This window comes from Phragmites australis, chromosome 14 (genome assembly GCF_958298935.1).
Source record: "Phragmites australis chromosome 14, lpPhrAust1.1, whole genome shotgun sequence".
NCBI classification, from domain to species: domain Eukaryota; kingdom Viridiplantae; phylum Streptophyta; class Magnoliopsida; order Poales; family Poaceae; genus Phragmites; species Phragmites australis.
Window position 1 is genome coordinate 2,881,970 of NC_084934.1, and position 20,243 is coordinate 2,902,212.

At 49.5% G+C, this 20,243-nt stretch overlaps 2 protein-coding genes across 6 annotated transcripts; both read right to left on the minus strand.

Moving 5' to 3' along the window:
* Nucleotides 1–1,535: 1,535 nt before the first annotated feature.
* Nucleotides 1,536–6,467, minus strand: LOC133891179 (uncharacterized). The gene is made up of 4 exons (XM_062331897.1): nucleotides 6,235–6,467; nucleotides 5,922–6,016; nucleotides 5,745–5,837; nucleotides 1,536–1,932 (listed from the first exon to the last, which is right to left on the minus strand). Exons 2-4 carry the CDS (start codon nucleotides 6,012–6,014, stop codon nucleotides 1,672–1,674), a joined length of 447 nt encoding a protein of 148 aa, XP_062187881.1. The 5' UTR covers nucleotides 6,015–6,016; nucleotides 6,235–6,467; the 3' UTR covers nucleotides 1,536–1,671.
* Nucleotides 6,468–7,106: 639 nt separating this feature from the next.
* LOC133891456 (F-box/kelch-repeat protein At1g30090-like) lies at nucleotides 7,107–10,039 on the minus strand. Of its 5 annotated transcripts, none has more exons than XM_062332171.1 (2): nucleotides 9,589–10,039; nucleotides 7,107–8,888 (listed from the first exon to the last, which is right to left on the minus strand). In XM_062332171.1, exon 2 carries the CDS (start codon nucleotides 8,566–8,568, stop codon nucleotides 7,348–7,350), a length of 1,221 nt encoding a protein of 406 aa, XP_062188155.1. In that variant the 5' UTR covers nucleotides 8,569–8,888; nucleotides 9,589–10,039; the 3' UTR covers nucleotides 7,107–7,347. The 5 variants fall into 5 exon arrangements, with proteins under 5 accessions (XP_062188155.1, XP_062188153.1, XP_062188152.1 ...); XM_062332169.1 differs by having other exon boundaries at nucleotides 7,107–8,892; XM_062332168.1 differs by having other exon boundaries at nucleotides 9,566–10,039.
* Between the last annotated feature and the right edge of the window lie 10,204 nt (nucleotides 10,040–20,243).

Genomic DNA, 20,243 nt, shown 5'->3' on the forward strand with positions numbered 1-20,243 from the left:
TAAATATAGAAAAGTTTAGGGGCTTAAATGCAAAATTTCCAATTTTCCCGAATTCAAATAAATTGTCTAGACACGTCGGCACAATGGCTGAGGTAGCGATGATGTGGACGATGACGTGGCGGCTAACTGGATTATGAAACTGATGTGTGGTATCGCGCTATAGGTTGGTGAAGGGGTAAAAATTGATCTAATATCGATCGTCAGCTAGAGATCGAATGGTGGAGGATAAAGGAGATGCAACCAGCGTCGACGGCAGAGAGAAGACGATGGTGGGAGGGTAACAACGGAGGTAGACTCGCCGGAATTTCACCGGGACGGTGCTCTAGCGAGCTATGGTCAATGACAAGCGGTGGAAGATGAAGGAGGGGGCACGTGAACCCGTTTGAAGGCATACCTTGGGCGGTGCAACATGGGAGGGAGGTCGGCAACGGGAGGGACGACAAGGGCTCTCGGTTTTTTGTTGATGATGATGCTCTGTTGATCGAGATGCGAAGGTCAGGAGGTGGTGGTGAAGCTCACAGGTGGGTCGGATGGGACAAAGCATGGTGGATTTCGGCTGGTGACGAGTTCAGCCGAGGCGGTAATGGCGGCGGCGACTAGAGCTAGGGTTTGGGGGTGGCTCGGTCTGGGGATAGATCGAGGAGGGGTGGACTTATATAGGCGGATGATCTCTCGCGGGGCGCTCAGATTTGACAGGGTTCGTTGGGATTTGGGCTTAGAGAGGGTGGCAGTGTTCGTGGCCGGCTCGGACTTGAGGCGACGCGGCGTGCTCGGGTCGGAGACGGGGGAAGAGGACGAGCCCCACCTAGTGACGACACACGAAGGGAGAAGGCGAGGGGCAGCGGCAAGCACGCCTTGGAGCTGGGCCGGGCGAGGCCCAGGCGGGAAGCCGGGGGTGGGAGAGGGAGGCGGGCTCAACCCGAGAAGAAAGGGAAGTGGGCCGAAAGCAAAAGAAAGAAAAAGGAGGGGAAAAAGGGAATTCGATCCGGGGAAGAAAAAAGATTTGGTTTTTTTTTATGAAACATTTTTAACTTTTTCAAAAAATCTAAACAACGCATCTTGATGTTTTCAAAAATTTATTTTTCACACAATAAAACTCTAATGCTTTTACTCAGCATGAATGCAACACAAAAATAAATATAACCTAAATTTCCACCTTAGGTTTTGAGACGAAGAAGAACACCTTAAATCTAAAGATGATATTTTATTACTATTTTTAAAAAGTTAAAAATTAGTGCGTTCCATGGATACATGTCGGATGTTTGGTAACCCGTGTGAAATGTACTGATTGATAGATAATTATATAATGGAAAAAGAATTAGCCAATTAGGTGATGGAATCCTTCAAAAAGAAGAGAGAGATATGCAAAGCTTCTCTAAGTACAAAAATTTGACTAACCGACACACAGCAGACAAGAGTCTTGTCTGGCCAGCTGCTATGAATCTAACACTTTATCTCGCAGCAATCAGGCGCATGTGCATTGAAAGGTGTAGCCTAGACATGTACTTGCACACTCAAAAGGATACAAGAAGGAAAAAACTGAAGAAAATGTTTCTCCAGGAAAACATGTCACAGAACACTTTTCTAAATCAAATGGTGAGTGATGTTTTATCATACAGGGAAGCGTCAAACAACATTACACTGAACACAAAATGGTATCTCTAAGTATTGTCATGACCATGGCCATTGAGCATCCCTCCATACGCACCACCCCTTTATGATGTTCCCATCGCCCTTGTTATCTACATGGTTGGAGATTCCGGTCGTCTTGTCAGTGATGCTGCTTCTTTGGTTGTTCACCTTATGGTTCTGAAGGAAGCTGCAAGAGGAGCGTATCTCAAGATCAAGCTTCAGTGCTTTATCCCTGTAACTCAGGTTCGAATACCTGGGGTGGTCCAGAAATTTGACATTCTTCAGCCAAAGTCTGAAGGCCTGGATAACAGCAGCAGAGAACCAGTAAGATTAGGCAGAAAACAGCACTAAGAAATGAGATGAATGTTGTAGCTGCACATGGGTTGGTTTAACATCAAGTACTAAACTTTAGGCAAGAATCAATTATAAGTGCAACTGAGATGCTGATGATGACTAGTGTTACCTGGACACGAACAAGGGTGTCGGAATCCGATTAGGATTTACGTGTCCGATTCGGCAAAGAAAAAAGACACACAAAATACAATTCGGAATCCGACACGGGTGTTAGAATCCAACTCAGATTTGGAGTGTCTGATTTGAAAAAAAAAAATTGAACACGGGTGTCCAGGTAACACTGGTAACGACGTGTCAGCAGACACAGGACGCAATTGCCATGGTCATCAGCTATCAGTTGGCGATGATATATCAACTTTAGCTACTATATTAGTGCAGTGCAGCAGCTACTTCGTGAGCAACGTTTAAAATTATACAGTATCCAGAAGAAAAGTATTCTCAACTATTAGGAGCTCACGGCACTGATTTACATGATTCAAGTGGATTCATCATGTCCCAATCATGAACCTCTATGAAAGCAAAAGATAAACCAACCTCCAAATAGCTTGCACGAATTGAGAAGTCTGATTCGTATGCAGATGAGTGTACATCAGAATCAGTAGAATGCTACAAGGAATCTTACTCCAAAGCATAAGTAAATGGTGGCCCATATGTCTTTCTCAATAATGGGGTCTGCGGGAGGAAGGACTAAAGTGCATGCAGAGCTCGAAGCTAACAACAAAATCATGGTTCCTTTGCTGGTTAGCAGATAATTTTGCATTTTCGAAGAGGTATTTGATGAATAAGATTGGAGGACGTGAGCTGCTGTATCCTCTGTAAAGGGTCATGATCAATGTACTAGCAGAAATTTTCATGAGAGGTAGTTGTTGAGATCTAATTTTGCATTTTCGAAGAGGTATTTGATGAATAAGATTGGAGGACGTGAGCTGCTGTATCCTCTGTAAAGGGTCATGATCAATGTACTAGCAGAAATTTTCATGAGAGGTAGTTGTTGAGATCCCTGAGGCTCACTCAGATCCTCACATCTGTCGGCGAGCTCCTTAGTAAATAGTAAATGCTGCGGTGATTCTGTAGCTAACATGAAGTTGGTAATTATCTTCTCCTGGGCTTGTCTGAGTTAGTCTTTTTTGAATGTTTGTATGATGGAGAATTTTCAGATTTATCAGCTCTGCTAGGTGCAAAGGATCTGCTCAAGAATGGAATGTTATCTCCTGAAGTGGAGCTTGGCTCTTGGCTGGGGCCTTAAAGGAGCATTATGTGGAAGACACGAGGGGGTAATAAACTAGTAAAATTATGCTGGGGAGTTACCAACCAAGACGATATTTAGTGTGTGCAAGGGATGTCAGCGTGACTGGTGCAAAGACTTCTGTCTCAGAACTGTAATGTTTGCTGTGCTGTGCTGGTTTTGAGAGAACCACCTAGTAGAGCACTATTATTGCGGTTTCTTAATTCAAACCATGCAAGATGCCCTTTCTAATCTTTAACAAATGAATTGACCTCTGTTGAATTGTTGATCTTATTAATAGTGTTTTGGATATAACTACAATAACGAAGCTCGTAAAATAAATCCTAGAGGATTTTCTAAGTATCTGCAACTCAAAACTTGCTGTGGATAAACAAAACCTCAGTCACTAAACACTATTGAGTGCTCATATGTTAATTCAACAATAAAGACAGAATATTCAAGGACCAAACAAACAAGAAAGAAAAAGGAAAAATAGTAGCACCAAGTGGATATCATATAGTAATAATTTTTACTTTCTATTAGTACCCATTTCATGAGTTATCAGATAATGCTAATTGTTATGAAAATGCAATTGTAAACATAAGCATGGAATCAAAAAGGTAACAGCATATACAGGACACTTGCCTCCCAGTATATCCATGCAACAACTTTGTGTGGCATCAACCAGAAGAATGTTGTTAGCCTAACAGAATTACTTGTCTGTCCAACAAACTTAGCGTGGAAAGCTGCAGTAAAATAGTTCCCAAGTGTTGGATGCTGAATAGAAATAGGCACTATTTGGCGTAACTGAAACTTATGAACTTTTGCTAAAAAGCTGCTTATAGCTTCTGAGAAAAGTTGTTAGCTTATGGTTTTAATTTTTAGACTCTCAGCATACAACTTTTCAGAAAAATCACTCTCAATCAGATTATCAGCTATTAGTTCATTTCATCAGAAGCCAGCTTATTAGCTTTTCAAAAACCAACATAAGCTCAGTTTGCTTAGCACAACTTATGGCTTCTAAGAAGCAGAAGCTGTTGATAAGCTGTGCCAAACAGAGTCATAGTCACATAGAGACTATCACCAGGGGCATCAGCACGAATACTCCAGTTGCCGAGCATATCCTAGAATTTATGCGAACAAAAAAGAAATGCACTAAGCAGATGCTACAGAGGTGAACATAATCAAAATAATCACCGGAAAATAAACAATATACACCTAGATTACACCGATACCGACACGCGTATTGGACACGACACGTATCGGACACCGTGGTGTGGCATTCTCCCAAAATGACCAATACTGTGGTGCAGCCATATACTTATGTAACAGAATACATGTGAATGCTTGATTCATGAATAAATAACAGAATACCCTTACTGTGCACTCTCCCTCTCTAGTTGCAATGACATCAGAGCCATCAAGACACTTTCAAAAAAGACCTAAAGTTCAGAGGCCCCTATGCTCGCAATAACTCCTGTACTACAATAACAAAGGCCTCTCCAATTGCAATGACATCAGACGTGCAAGCAAGTGTACTAAAAAAAATATGTGCAAGAGAGCATGGACTCCTCCTGTTGCTCGCCCTCGCTGCTACTGGCGGTCCACCATGGACCGTGGCCATGGACATGGCCCGGTCAGCGGGGCCCGCCTGTCGGAGTGAGGGGAAGGATAAGGGAGAGGCAACGAACATGTGGCTCACAGAGGGAGAGGGAGAAACGGAGAGAGTGAGAGAGGGGCTGGAGAGGGGGCGGTGGAGCAGAGGGAGGAGGTCGGAGAGAGAGGAGGAGCCGGCCGGGGCAAGGTCCGATGGGGCCTCCTTGGCTGCTCCTCGAGGCCGAGCGAGGCTCAGCCCGGCAGCGCAGAGAGGGGCCAAGGCGGCGGAAGAAGGCCGGAGAGGGAGGGGATGGGCGCCGGGGAGATGGAGACCGGTAGGAAGGGGGACTCACCAGCGGGGGCATCTTTGCACACGCTCGCGGATGCGCGCGGCAACGATGGGTGCGGCGGAGGCTCGACAACACCATGTCCATCTCAAGCGGCCGACGTGGAGCGACGTCGATCTGCAATGGCAGCTCGGGTTAGGGGATAGCGAGGCGGGAGCACAGAGCGATGGCGGGTTGGAAGGAGATATACCCAATGAGTTAGGCCAGGCTGAGTCGACACCGCGTCCCGCTCATGTCCATGAGTGTCCGAAATTCCATTGATTTATTTTAATTCTGAAAAATAATTGATACTTCGGCAATACGTATTGGCGCCGTATCAGTATCGGACACCGTACGCGGTGCGGGTGCGGCTGTTTACTGGCGTGTTTTGGAGATGTACACAAGCTAAAATCAGAAACATCCATTATATGACTATGTAAAAGAATCTGTAATGGTCATAGGATTTGAGCAAAGAAGGTAACTTTCCTACTGCAATCAAGCAGTTTCAACCATAAAAGGGTTCACAATTCATCAGTCAACATACCACATTGTCTCAATAAACAGGACCATATTCTATTAGACAGCCCATTGATTCTAATCTGAGGTCATACCATGAAGGGGTTGACATGTAAGGGCTTCGCGACGAGATCAGAACCTGGTTGGAAGGTAAACATCACCCTCTCTCCCCAGGGAGTGTTTGTGACCTGACACCAATAACACGATATTAGGACAGCGAACAGAGAATTTACCCGAAACCAATCAAGATGAATCCAACACACAGCTACCACCTCAGCAATGCACATCTTTAGCTCTCCATCTTGTTCCTGTGCTGCAGAGTCGTAGCAGTAGTAGATGCTGAGCGGGTTCTGCTCATACCCCATGCCTTCATCAAAGAAAGTAAAATGCGAGTCAGCGCACAAGAAACATTCGAGAACGAACAATTTTATAGGAAACTGCTATGCTTTTGCAATTGTACAACAAAATGGAGATCTTTTACAACACAAAATGGCTCCCTTTGATCTTACAGCACGAAAGACGCGATTTTTACAAGAAAGGTGCGAAATTTGCACTAGGAAAGAACGTTAGAGATGTGGGGCTTACAGGGGGCCGGAGGTAGAGGCGACGCGGCGGGCGTCGTCGGCGGAGAGGTGGTCCGGGAGGGGCATGCGGTCGAGGTCGACGAGAGCGTAGCGCACGGGGTACTCGAAGGCGTTCGCCGCCGGCCGCCGGCGCGAGTGCCGGACGCGGCCCTCGTAGAGCCGCGCAGCGGCAGCGTCACTACCGGGGACAGAGCGGCGCTGGAAGGGGAGCCGGAGGAGGAGGAGAGAATGGAGGGTGGCCGCCAAGGAGGCGATTATGATTTTTTTTAATCACAGAAAGATGTATTTACAGAACTGACAATGCAATATAAGCACATCGTCTTACAAACAATTCTTGGATCCGTATTTTCGAAAAAGAATACAATTCATATATCCTTCCATCTGCCAGAAATGAAGGGTAATTACAATTTTATGCAATCAGGTTCTTGGTAACCGATGCAACATCTGGCAGAGTAAAGACTACAAGCATGATGCATACAGCATACTGTAGAATTGGGATCATGCACTCATGTCGCTGCTTGACAACATTTGTCTTCAGGAGAGAGAATGACACATCGCTAGCCCTCCAGAAACCTACTTCAATTTACACTTAAGCAACAAATACAGCTCTGATTTCTGATCACAGAACAACTACGTTTTACATGACTTGTATGTCAATAAACACAGTTATGCAATGTACTAGAAACAATTTATAGACCCCAAAGTAAGACTGGTGACAAATACATTTAGTCTAAAGAAAGACTGGCTACAAATTTATGTGGTCAGGTTTGTCAACAATGTCAAGCAACATTTGGCAGAGTGCACTACTCTGACCAATGTAAAAACCAAAGAGCAAAATAGAACAATTTTGTTCAGGAACTGAAAAACAACTACTTGCAAAAATGTCTCAGTTTGTTTCTCTATTTATGAAAATGAAACTCGGTTTATTTACTGGTGCAACATCTCCAGATTATAGAGCTCTCACTGGAAACAAGCTTAATTAACAGAACACAACAATTAATAAACAGAACACAACAATTGTATAGCTCGGAGCAGTTTAAATAGCCGGCCGATCATAATGCCGGACAAGGCTGATCATTTTGGTCTTTATGCAGAGTATCAGGGTTCTTGGCAGTTAAGCATGAAGAATCTGGCAGCTTGAAGGTGTCAGATCACTGAATCCCTTAGGAACATCCACATCTTGCCAACAAATGGAGTAGCTTGAACTCCTACTATCAGAACTGCTGCCAGATTGCTTCTTGACATACCCAATCGCTACATGGAGACCTCGCCCAACAACAACAATCTTGCTGTCCAGACAACTGACTGAGAAGGGTTTCATAATTCGCTCAGGCATCGGAGGGCCATTGACCGAGTCCCATGAATCTGTCTCTGGATCATAGATTTTAACCTTCATCCTCTCATATTCTGAAATGACAAACACATGTTCGTCAATGACCACACTTAGTCCCGTCCATCCTTGGCGCATTCCAACTGGCATTGTCTCCCAGCGGTCAATTTTTGGATCATACACTTGTCCTCTTGGCGATGAGAAGAACGGCCATGCACATCCTTCGGTGACATAAAGCCTACCACTGATGACAGCAGAATCCGAAGAAGCCATGTTCATGCCCATACTAGCAATTGGTTGCCAAACACCCTTAACTGGATCAAGAACCTCTGCGGAATTGAGTTCAAACTGGTTTGCACTATAACCTCCAGCAACGTAAACACGTCCATCAATCACACCACAAGCAAAGAAAGACCGAGCAGCGAGCATCCGAGTCATCATCGTCCACCTGTTCTTGTAGATCTCATACTTGAGGACTAGGTGTAACGGGCAATCCATATCAGAGACCAGACCACCGCAAACAAGAAGGGTGCCATCGCTGGGGATAGCAACACAACCAAACCCACGGGGGCAAGCCTGGTCCCGACACGGCATGGTCGGAATCGTGTGCCAGGTTAGGTGGTTCAGGTCCAGCACCTTCCACTGTATCTTGCCGGTGCAACGGTGGAACGCCAGGGTGAACAGCCATGGAGTCCGAAATCCCAGCAGCTTCCTTTGCCTGAAGAAGCGCGCCTTGTCAGCCAGGAGGTGATGCCACCGGCGACACACAAGCCTGCAGGCATCATGAGCCTCAACAGGCAGCCTGAGGAGGCAGTTGAGCGCTGCGTCATCTGGGAGACCAGGTATCAGTGGCGTCTCCCATGAGGACTCCTCCAAATCCGAGGACGGCACCGGCGACGGCAATGCAGAGGTGGTGGCGAACCGGAATTTGGGCGTCAGTTTCATCTGCGAGTCGCCGAGCTTGTGCACGGGAGACTGGTGGGACGAGACTCGGACACGCCGCATACTCTGTCTCAGATTGCGAAATCGAAGCGGACACCAACAGTGCCCTCTGCAAGGAAATGAACTCCTTAGCAATCCAAATCTTCCCTCGGCAGGAAATGAACTCTGTAGCAATCCAAGTCTTCCCTCTCCAGGAAATGAACTCTTAAGCAATCCAAGTCTTCTCACAGGACACTGCCAAATCAAGAAATTCACAAGCTTGCTGCTATTTTGGTGAGGAGAGAACGCCGAGATCACGGATAACTAAGCACTAATTCTTGCATGTGGGGGAAAACCCCCCAATTTCTTGGCCTTCCAAAGGAATTAATCACTGGAGAACAAACCTACCTGGTAGAAATAGCAAGCAATTAATCACTGTTGAACAAGAATGGAGATGGAATGATGATGTAATAAGCCCCCAAAACTTAAAACAAAACAGAAATTGCCCTGGATTAGCTGATTTACACTAACCAGCTGGCGGCCGCAAGAAAGATCGACAAACGGCTAAGAAGCCAATTCAACGGACCGTGATGACCTTTTGGTGGAATATTTGGAAGGAGAAAAAATGAGAAACACATGAACCTTCCAAAACGCAAGCACCTTAGCCATGGATATGGCCCAGAACATCAAAGGCGAATCTTACCAATAGCTGTTAGCCGTAGGCCTAATCTAGGTCTCGTTTTTCTCAGTTTGTTTCTTAAATAGTGGAGTAAGAGTTCTCCGACAAGGACATCTTTTTTTTGTTGTTTCTTGAACTTTCTATTTTTATTCCTAGTCTAATAAAATCGACAGATCTCGTGTAAAGTTGATTTACAGTAACTAAAACCTAGTTCCTTTCCAATTCACTCTCAAGCTCTCAGTCTCAGCTATAGGACATAGCCAAACCCTAGTTCCTATCGCCTACCAAGAAACTATTCACCATGAGATTCTAAAAAATTAAAAGAAGAAGTTCCGACCCTTGGCAGAGAGTTGTGAAAACAAGACATAACTTCAAATTAGAACAGAGGAGGAAGGAACTAACCTGAATCCTTGGGATGCCTATACCTTCTCCTCTCATGCCCCCTCTCTTCTTGCCTGGTGATGCTCTTTCTGCAGCTCAGGGGCACACAAAAGGCCAGAAGGGGAGGGGGTCCGCGGGAGAAGGAAAAGATCTCTCCGCCATCACCAGCTGATCTTCTCTTGACTACCATCAACAGCAACACCGAAGAAGAGTGCAAATCAACCAGTTAGTAGCAGGTACGCACTGGCAGCACGAGCACCTTGTTCGGCGGCTGGGCCCCACCGTATGGGGACATTCTCTCTTCCTCTTCTTCCACATCATTTTCTTTTTGTTTTTGTCGACCGTTGGATTAATTCTACACTGAAAATTAATGATGAAAAGTATAATATAGAAGGTGGGAGATCACTAACTTATCATATTAGTCTTTAGGGTTGAATTGATTTAGGAACTTTTATAGTTTTGGTTAAACCTATGCGTATAGTAAGCTTCCTAAGATTTAGCAAGTATGCAAACTCATGGGTATAACAAGCTAGATCAGACTGTTGTGTAAGGTTGTCAATTTCGGAAGTCTCTAGAGTCACACGAGATGAACTCGAACCGTTTTCAAGGTCATATAAATTGTACGTGATAGAAGAGATAATCAGAACCTAATATGTGATGAGAGTGATTATTATATTTAATTCTACATCAAAAATTGATGACAGTGAAAATAACACAACACCGACACAGCTACAGTATCCGTGTTTGGTGGTGCGGTTTCTCTCTAGCTGCAAACTAGAGAGAAAACGATCGATACCAAGAAAGCGGGGTTGGTGAAAAATACCATCGATTAGCGAGCGAACCACTCAATGATAACGACCTGATTACAGGGAAATCAGCTGACGCAGTTAGACTTGGGCAAACATGCAACTGCTGTGTTTGGCTGAGTCACGTTATTCTTTTTAAAAAAAAATTGAGATGCTAACATGTCCCAGGTTTGATTGTGGTGACTTGGACAATCCTACCTAGACTATGCTCAATAGATTCTCTTCGTGATCTAAATTTTTTTTAAAAGAATTTTTGCCTTTTTTTCGTTCTAACAGCTTTTCATTATAGTTTTTTTTTAGGAAGATTTTCAAGATCATTCTCTTCGGAATGAAATTCTCTCTTTTTCTCTTTTTTCTTTTTACAAATTCTTTAAAAAAGCTATTAGAGATGTAAAAAAATAAAAATAAAAAGAAAATAAAATGAAGAGAAAATAGTTAGAAATGGTGTTACGACTTCGGTTTGCAGGAGCAATCGATCGGAACAAGCAGCAGTAAGCTCAGCAGTAAGCCCAAGAAAGAAACAGCAATGGATCTAAAGAGGGAAACGAAACGAGAAGGGAACGGATTGGGCTAAATTACTGGGTGTGGACTCAAAGGCTCAAGAGAGAAATCCTAACTGAGCCAGCCAGCAATTTTCGAAGCCCGGGCAGCCGGCGGCGGAAGTGGAAGGCTGACTCATGCACAGGCCCGAATGGGAAATTTTAGAATGACTCGCGCACAGGCCTTTCCAACTGGCTTGCTAGGCTGCTGCCTCTTCCAACCGGCCAACTTCGATTTTGCTCGGGTTAAAGCTATGGAAAAAGTCTATATTTTTCCCTTAACAATCGCTCGAGTCTGCTTTTTATATAAGGTCTTAAAATTATCTATAATAATTTTAAAATAATTTATAATTTTATTTTCTTATTCTACTTCAGTGAAATATTGTCAACATGATAGACTGAGTTACCAATTAAGGAGATAAATGGATCCGTTTGAATAGTTAGAGGAGGTAGATTATTTTATTTTACGATTCAAAGGAGAGGGGGAGGGGGACAAATATACTTAAATAATAATTGAGAGAGGCAATAAAGATTTTTTTTTCGGTTTTCTGTTAGACAATAGTCCATCCTCTATGGCAGATCGCCGTGGAGCCCGGGCAGCGGCCCAGGTAGGCTGGCCCTGGCTCCGCCTTTGCTTGCGACATAGCGAAGCTTCAAACAAGTAGTAAGCTTTCTATTGTCATCATCACAAGCACAACAAGTCAACAAGCTCTACCTAGTCTAGCTAGCTCGGTGTAGCTCCATTCACAAAGCCACAATTCAAGCATGCATGCATTTGTGAGCCCATGATAATTGATGTCCAAGATTTCATCGATCGATGGATAAGTTAAGACTAGTTAAAGTACGTGTTTCAAATCCGTGACAGTGGATGGATTGGGTAATTTCGAATTTGTTAGAGTTGCTAGATCAACTTTTAAAGTAGAATTAATAAGAGCTCTGCTAGTTTTCAGTTTTTATAGTGATTTTGTGAGAGGTATTTTTTAAAATGAACTAGATATTAAAAACTGAAAAAATCAGTTTCTCTTGATTCATTTTTTTCATACTTAATTTTTGCGAAACGAATTTACATATTTATTGGCAACTAGCATTTTATCGTGGAAGTTTGTGGAATCACTTCATCCATAGAATTTATCTTAAAAATCACTAAAAAATTATTTTTAACAACATAATCACTTTCTCCAGAGAATCACTTCCTCTATAGAATTTAGATAAGGGAAAGCTCTACCAAACAAGCACTTCGACATCAAGCTCCTCACAAATTTAGAAAGGAGCATGCTTATAGTGCTACACAAAACTCTATCAATCTTGGTTCATAACCAATATCAACGCCAGTTTTTGAATGATACTGTGAAATAAGCAGTTAAACTTGCCAATTATCACTGCCGGTATATATCATGGGCGTAAGTCAGAAGTCACACAATTTTTTGTGAGAAATACACATACGTGCGATTCATGAAAGTCAAACCTGCGACCTTTCACTCTCATGAAGTGCCTTACCATCTCACCTATCAATGATTGCTGAGATGCTGAGAGCAATGCAATTTTTTTTTCTTTTGAGCTTTATTGTCTGACACTTTTGATGGTTATTTGGATATCAAAATAACTTTAAATGAAAAGGTTGTTAACTACAAAGTTATAGATCTTGTCGAGAGCTACAATTTTTATTTTTCATCTGACTTCGTATGAATATTTTATAAATTTCTAAATATCTTACTAAAAATATGTAAACTGACACTTGTTTTCTAACATGAACCCACTTTAGCATTGCATATATTATCATTTCACCATGTAATTATTACCGTTAAAGATGATCATTTGGCTAAGTTATACTTTTGTATCATTTCATATTTTATCTAACTTGGAACTGAGTTGGCACACATAAAAGTCAAAGAGGGGTGTTGAATATACAATATATTAATTATTTTTTAGTGGTTAAGCATTGCATATATTATCATTTCACTATGTTATTACTAATTTTATCCTTTTTTTAAACTAGTTTAGGAATGCTAGGTACTCCCATGAGTGAACCATGATAAAATGAGTCGAGCTTGATAAGTTACGGATGCCAAAATAGTTGTAGACAAGATTTGAAAATCTAGATGCTTTAAATGAAAAAGTTGTCAACTATAAAATTGTAGATCTCGTCTAGAGCTGCAATTTTCATCTAAAAGTTCTTTTCATCTAACTCTGTATGAAAAAGTTATGTATTTCCAAAATGAGCTGAAACCATTAACATTGCCGGTTTTTTTAGATAGACTATCACTATCGGTTTATAATATGAAAAAAATGATATGTTATCACTATCAGTTTGTAAGGAACCAACAATGATAGAGGGTCACATATCGATCTACAAGTCATCCGATATGACTCGAGCCCTTTTTCTAGCTCGGGCCAAGGCTGGAACATCTTGGTTTTGGGGAGATCTTGTACTCTTTCTCACCTGACCGCTAGTTTCTTGACAGAGGGCCTTATCGAGCTATCTCCTAAGCCTGAGTCAACTTGAGGAAGAATCTGCATAGACTAATAACAAGTTACGACACGGGAGGATAACAGAGAGGATGCACGAAAGAATTGGAAGAACAATTACCTAAATTTTTGCAACCCTTACATCGGGTAGCATATCACATAGGCCAGCCGGGATGTCCTCCTGATTGCCTACCGAGGCCTTATCAAGAAGGAACTTAACCTTTTTCTCACAACCGTTGATGTTAGCATTGCAAAAAGATGAATACACTTAGATATTACAAGTGCAAAAAAATACTGAGAAATATGATGAGTTTATCGTTAGTGTTATCCTGTGATGGGTCTAGATGTCTTGAGTACATCCACATTGAGTTTACTCGAGCCTTTAGTGGACTGATACGATGCTGGGTGAAATCTAGCACCGCATCCTTGGTCATCAAGCCATAAACCTTAAGGGCCTTGATGCAGTCGACAAACACCTGGAGTTGCCGGTTCACCTCAAAAGGCTCTTGCCAGCAAGGACTCAGATTCTCCCTGATGCCTTTATACTCAAGGGTGCCTGGGGTAGGGCACTCGTTGTAAAACAATTGTTGCAAGGCCTTCTGGATACAAAAACTATGGATCCTTCTACTTGTCAAGACTGAACCAAGAAATAATCCAATCTCTGCTATGTATGTGTCGGAGGATTAACTCCTGTCGCAGGGATCCCGAGAGATGCCTTTTTAGAGATTCGGCCGGGGGGATGATCCTGAATAAGTTCGTTGGAGAAATAAATGGAAGTGGAAGTAAATACAACGGCCGGTGGTGGGAGGACGATCGACCTAGTGCAAAGGGAAGTAAATGCACCGGAGTTTAGACAGGTTCGGGCCGCGCAGAGGCGTAATACCCTACTCCTGTGTGGATGTAATAACTGTCCTGAGGAAGTCCCTCAAGGATATTGCTGGTTACAAGAATATTGTGTCTAACTAAGAGCTTGAGGCTCCTTGTTCTTGGGGCTTCTGTGCTTGATGCTTGCGGTCTCTTGGACGTCTCGGATGTATCTTTTTTCGGACTCTCTTTCGGTCTATTCTTCGTTTATTGGGGGGTGGTTCATTTCCTGTTCTCTTCAGTGTGCCGACTATTTTATGCATTCGCCGGCTGCGACATGCCCCGAACGGGAAGGAGGGGGTACAAGTTCCAAGACGCCATGACTGGGAAAGGCGTCATCATTTTCTCTGGGCAAAGTGACCGGGGAGGTGGAAAACGCGGCGCACGCCCAGTCACTTGTCACCATAAACGCCCTGGCAACGGGTGCCGTTGAGAGGGCCCACCGGGCAGCCACAGAGCTACCCGGCGTGCCTGTCCTGTCTTGTTCTTCTGCCACGGCAGGGCGGCAGGCGGAATGCCTTGATCCTGGCGATGTTATCCCGAGACACACCGGATGACACGGGACGGGACCCGTGCAATTAATAGCCCCACGCCTCTCTACCAAAACGTGGCAGGAACTGACACTGCGGCGGGAGCAGTTGGGAATGTCAGGCCGCGCACGCTCATTAAATGCGGCCTTAGGCCTCTGACTGATTGACACCTCATCGGCGGGCCCCCCGAGCACTCTCTCCCGAGAATGCTTATCCTTGTCCTTGGGGCACCGGGTGCTCGGGGGTACTGTTCACCTCCCCGAGCACTCTCTCCCGAGAATGCTTATCCTTGTCCTTGGGGCACCGGGTGCTCGGGGGTACTGTTTACCTCCCCGAGCACTTTCTCCCAAGCACTCTTGTACGAACCTTCGGGGAACCGAGAGCCCGGGGGCTGCCACGCGCAACCCCGAGCACTCTCTCCCGAGCACTTTTGCATAGATCTTTCGGGGAATCGAGAGCCCGGGGGCTGCCACATGCAGCCCCGAGCACTCTCTCCCGAGCACTTAGCTCTTCTGATCGTCGGGGGACTAGGGTGCTCGGGGGTGACCGGGCACCTCCCCGAGCACTTTCTTCCCGGTACTTAGACTCTGCGGGTCATCAGGGAACTGGGGTGCTCGGGGACCAGGGACTGTGGCCCCGAGCACCTTCTCCCGGAACTTAGAATTTTCTCACCTCGCAGGAGGGACCTCGCGGGATGGTGACACGTGGCAGACGGCTGGCCTGGCCTCGGGACTCAGGGACCCCCGGTTCCTGATACATCGATAGTAGCCCCCGGGCCCATTGGCAAGCGATGGCACGGAGACTGCGGATGGGCCCTTCGTCGCGAACGAGGCCGAGGCTGGCGTGGACGCCACATGGCAAGCTTTCAAGAGGTGGCCCTTTAGATCCGGGCCTCTGGTACGGCCCAACGGGGAGATGAGCGGACGCGCGTCCACACAACTCCCGAAGGGCCTGACAACGGACGGGCGGCACGCGCGGCTGCTGCGCAGATCGAGGAAAATACGCCTGGCAGCCGCTGACACAGCACGACCAGCGGGAGATTCGCCTGGCAGTTGCGCCGACCGAGGAAACCGTCCCACCGAGTGCACCGTTGGCAGGAGACGTTTGAATTCTCTGAGATATAAAAAGGGGGAGGGGATCGATCCGCCCCCCTCTTTACGCTATCTTGCGATCTTGCTCTCGTTTCCTTCGTGCTCCGGAGCCCTTAGAACCCCTTTAGGCGACCAGAGTGCTTCTCCTCCTTCCTCTCCACCACCAGACAACCTCCCCTCCCGACGAGATGCTGAGAGCCGGAGGAAGCCACCGTGATAGGACTCCGGACAGCGTGCTGCCGGAGTCTCGCCTGAAGAATGAAGAGGCGGCGGAGAAAATCAGAAAGCTGCTGGTCCCCGAGGGCTAGCACGGGGCCTCGGTGGTGACGCCGGCGAACTTCCCGCCGGCGACGACCATCCCCGGGCGCATCGTCTTAGTCGCGTCTTTCGTGGCGGTGGGACTGGTGCCGCCGTTCTCGACATTCCTCCTCCAAGTCCTCGACACTTACGGTGTCCAGTTGGTGCACCTGAGCCCCAACTCCGTCGTGGTGTTGGCAGTGTTCGCGCACCTATGGGAGATGTTCGTGGGAGTGGCGCCTTCGGTGACGCTTCTTCGACATTTCTTCGTCCTGCGACCGGCCGGGAAGAAGAGGGGGTACTCCACGGCGGACGTCGCGGGGTGCTGCAACCTTCGGCTGCGAGACGACATGGGGGAGCGGTACATCCCCCAGGTGCTGCGAAGCAAATGGGAGGAGTGGCGGCGGGACTGGTTCTTCATCGACGTCGACCCCCATGACCGTCTCGCCTTACCGGAAGTGGCGGCGGAGCCCCAGAAAACGACGTGGGAGGCACCGCCGCCGGAGGACGCGAGGTTGGAGCCGGTGTTCGAGTGCATCAGATTCCTGCGCGACGTCGGGCTGACCTCGGTGAAGGTGGTGGCGGACTTCCTGCACCACCGCCTGGCGCCCCTGCGGGAGCGGGCTCGGCCATGCTGGCTCTACACCGGGCCTGAAGACATCACCAGGACCCAAATCGGCGCAAGCTGGGACCTAGGCCCGGCGGAGCTGAGGGGCATGATCCGGGTGGTGACCGGCGTGGAGGACACGAGCCGGGCGGAGCTCCCATGGCCGGAGATGGCGCTCTGCGCCAACCCCGAGCGCGCGACGATCCTGGCGAAGCTGCCGGAGTTCGACGCCCAGGGGCTCATCGACCGGCCGAGGAGCCGGAGTCCCGAGGCCCCCGAGCTCCTTGGGTTGGATGAGGTGGCCAGCGAGGGGGCCACGAGCAGCCCGGTGCGGACCGGTGGCCCGGGCACCGCGAGCAGTGAGCCGCAGGCCAGCGGTGGAGCCGCTGCGGGCAGCAGCCGCCGCACCGGAGAAGAGGGCGGCACCGACAGCGCAGTGGCAGCGGCACCGGGGGACCGGGGGAAGCGCCCCCGAGTCTACATTCCCGCACCGGAGTCCTTGCCGTCGCCATCGGCAGTGGCGGCGTTCCCGGTCTTGGAGCTGCGCCTCGATGGGGCCTGACCCGGCGCCCGGAGACCGCGCGGTGGCCCCGCCGAGCCCCTGGCGGAAGAGGAGACGGGAGGATTCTGGGCCGGCGCTGTCGGGCCCGGAGTTCAGGCTCCCGGCGGCCAAATGGCAATACCGGGGGACTACGACCGCGTAAGTTTCATTCTTCGTTCTTTCTTGGGCACGCTCCGCCCGAACTAAGCTTCGGTTCTGACCTTCGTCTGTCTCCTGCAGGCTGCCCATGGGCGCCGTCAAGGTTGAAGGAGCACCGGCGCTGGCACCAGCATCCGAGCCAAACCGACCGACGGAGCCGAGGCAGGCAGACGCGGCGATGGAGGCGGGGGCGGCGGACGTGGCGGCCGTGGCGGGGCCAGCGGACGCGGCGGCCGAGGCGTGGACGGCGGATGTGGCGGCCGAGGCGAGGACGGCGGACGCGGTGGCCGAGGCTTCGGCGCCGGTCGAACCTACCCCGGGCGTGCCGAGCGCGGGGTGGATGATGGCAGAAGCAGTGGCCTTGACGGGGCCAGCGGACGCAGCGGCTGAGGCGGGGATGCAGCCGTCGCCCGAGCGCCCGGCGCCGGTCGAACCTACCCCGGGCGTGCCGAGCCCGGGGCGGATGATGGTGTTGCAACCCTCGGGGACCCCGAACCCCCCGGAGGAGGGTCGCGGGGAAGCCAGCGCCCAACCGGTGCCCGGCCGGCTTGCCGACCCTTTCCTGGCCGCGATCGAGTGCGTCCAGGTGGCGGTCGAGCGGCTGGGCGCGGCAGTGGACGTGAAGGAGGATCAGCTTGGGGCGGAGCGCACCAGGCTGGACTCAGAGAGGGTGCAGCTTGCGTCCACCCAGTGCGCCTTCGAATCCCGCCTCGCCGTGCAACGTGCTGCCAACGAGGAGGAACGAAGCGCCATGGAAGAGGCCCGCGTGGCGGCTGCGTGGGAGCAGAAGCTTTTGGAAGATACCCACGCGGAGATCGCGCGGGAGCGGGAGGTTTTGGGGAGCGCCCACGCAGAAGCTGCGCGGGAGCGAGAAGACGCCACCCGCCTGGCTGAGGCATCGCGGCAGTAGGCTGCCGAGGCCCTTGCCAGGGAGAGGTGGGCGCAGGAGCGGGAGGAGGCGGTCGCGAGCCGTGAGTGGGCGGCGGAGGCCCACGAAGCTAACCTGACCCTTCGGGAGAGCGAGGTCGACCGGGCGTACCCGACTTCCGGCGCTGGGCAGCAGAGCTCCAGAACACCGAAGGGGACCTCCGATGCTGGGAGGAGGACGTCGCCATCCGGGAGTTCGACGCTGAAATCATGGCGGTGGACCTGGGTGCCCGGGAGGACTTGCTGTCCCGCCGGGAGGGGGAGGCTACCGAGGCGGCGGCGGCCGTTGCTGCCAGGGAGGAGGAGAACGCTAAGCACGAGACGGAGCTGACCGCCCGCGAGCGGGCTCTGTCCGAACTGGTGGCACAGGCCAAGCAAGCCGCCGCCCTCGCACCCGGCGTCGGCGCTTCTGGTGCGGCCGGGGGCCAGGGTCTCGAGGAGCAGCTACGGGCCGCAAAGGAGAAGCTCGAGGCTACCTTTGTCTCGCGGGTCAACCTGCAGCAGATGCTGGAGGACATACTCCGACGGATGCGGCAGGCCGTGGAGAGGGTCGGCCTTGGGCGACTCGTCGCGGACGAGAAGAGCGATGCCCCCGGACGACACGTCCTGGGACTTCAGCAAGTCTGCGAGCGCCTTGAGGCGCTGCCCTGGACCGTCCAGGAACTTGCCGCCCGGGAAGGACGCGGCTTGGCCCAAGCGGTGGTCGAGCACGTTCTGGCCTGCTACCGGAGCAGAGACTCGAACTTCCCACTGGAACCAGCGCGGGAAGGAGTAGTCGAAGCCGAGGGAGAGGCCGCCCGGGAAGCGGTTCGGAGCACCGCTGCCGAGGTGGCGGCCGGCTTCAGGCGGGAAGTGCCGCCGCCGCCTGCCCCCGGGGATGGCCAAGACGCCTCCGACGCCGACTCTGCCTCCGATTAGGCTTTTGTAGTAGTTTCTTCTTCTTTTATTTTTGTCTTGATGTAAATACAGGAGTGATCCCTCAAAAATGCTTGTATTCCCCTTGTAAATATAATGGAAGCTTTTCTTCGGGCTCGCAACTCCGGTATTCTCGAGTACTTAGCGTTTCTTCTGAGTGTTTAATGTTGTTTCTGATGTTTTGCCTTGATGCCCCGAGGAGTACTTAGTCGGTTTGATTCCGACCTTTCCATCCCTGAGAACGAAGTCGTCCCGACCATCCTTCTCGGTGCGTTGAGCCCCCGAGCCCTCGCGAGTCCACATCGGCTAAGCCAAAAGACAAAGACACGAACTTCCTTGCTCGGGAGATAGGTCGATCCAGCACGGAACACGCCATAACCGGTGAACACTTTCCCACCTTGCGACCACTCAGTCGGCAGACCGGAGACACGCGCGGGCGGAAATGTGACCAAAGGTCCCCATGGTTCGGTGGTGCCCGGGCTTAAGACGGACCGGACCGAGCACCGACAGCCCACCCCTGAGGCCTAGGCTCCGGACTACTCGAGTGGCTCGAGCGATAGGATTACCCAGAGCACCCAGGGACTCGGTAGTGCTCGGGGCCCTTAAAAGCGGACCGAACACCACGACCACCATGAAAGACTTCGATCAGACACTACCGCACGCACGGTGCACCTTTCTGCGGGCCGTTCTGTCGTTCTAGGAAAAAGTGGACACACGGTAGGGTTTTGTGCGCGAGGAGACCATCTCACCGGGCAGATTAGAATGTGAGGGCCCCCGAGGACGACTCGGGAACAAAATACTATTGAATGTAAATTCGTCTGAATTTAACCACTCACCGGACAGCTGTCGGCCTTCCGGCCAACCGATCCAGGAGGGGTGCGCGCTGCGAGCTCGGGGTGGCCGGGGACTTGGTTCCCGCAGCCGGGGCGCCCGAGCATCAAGGGGCACGCGAGGAGC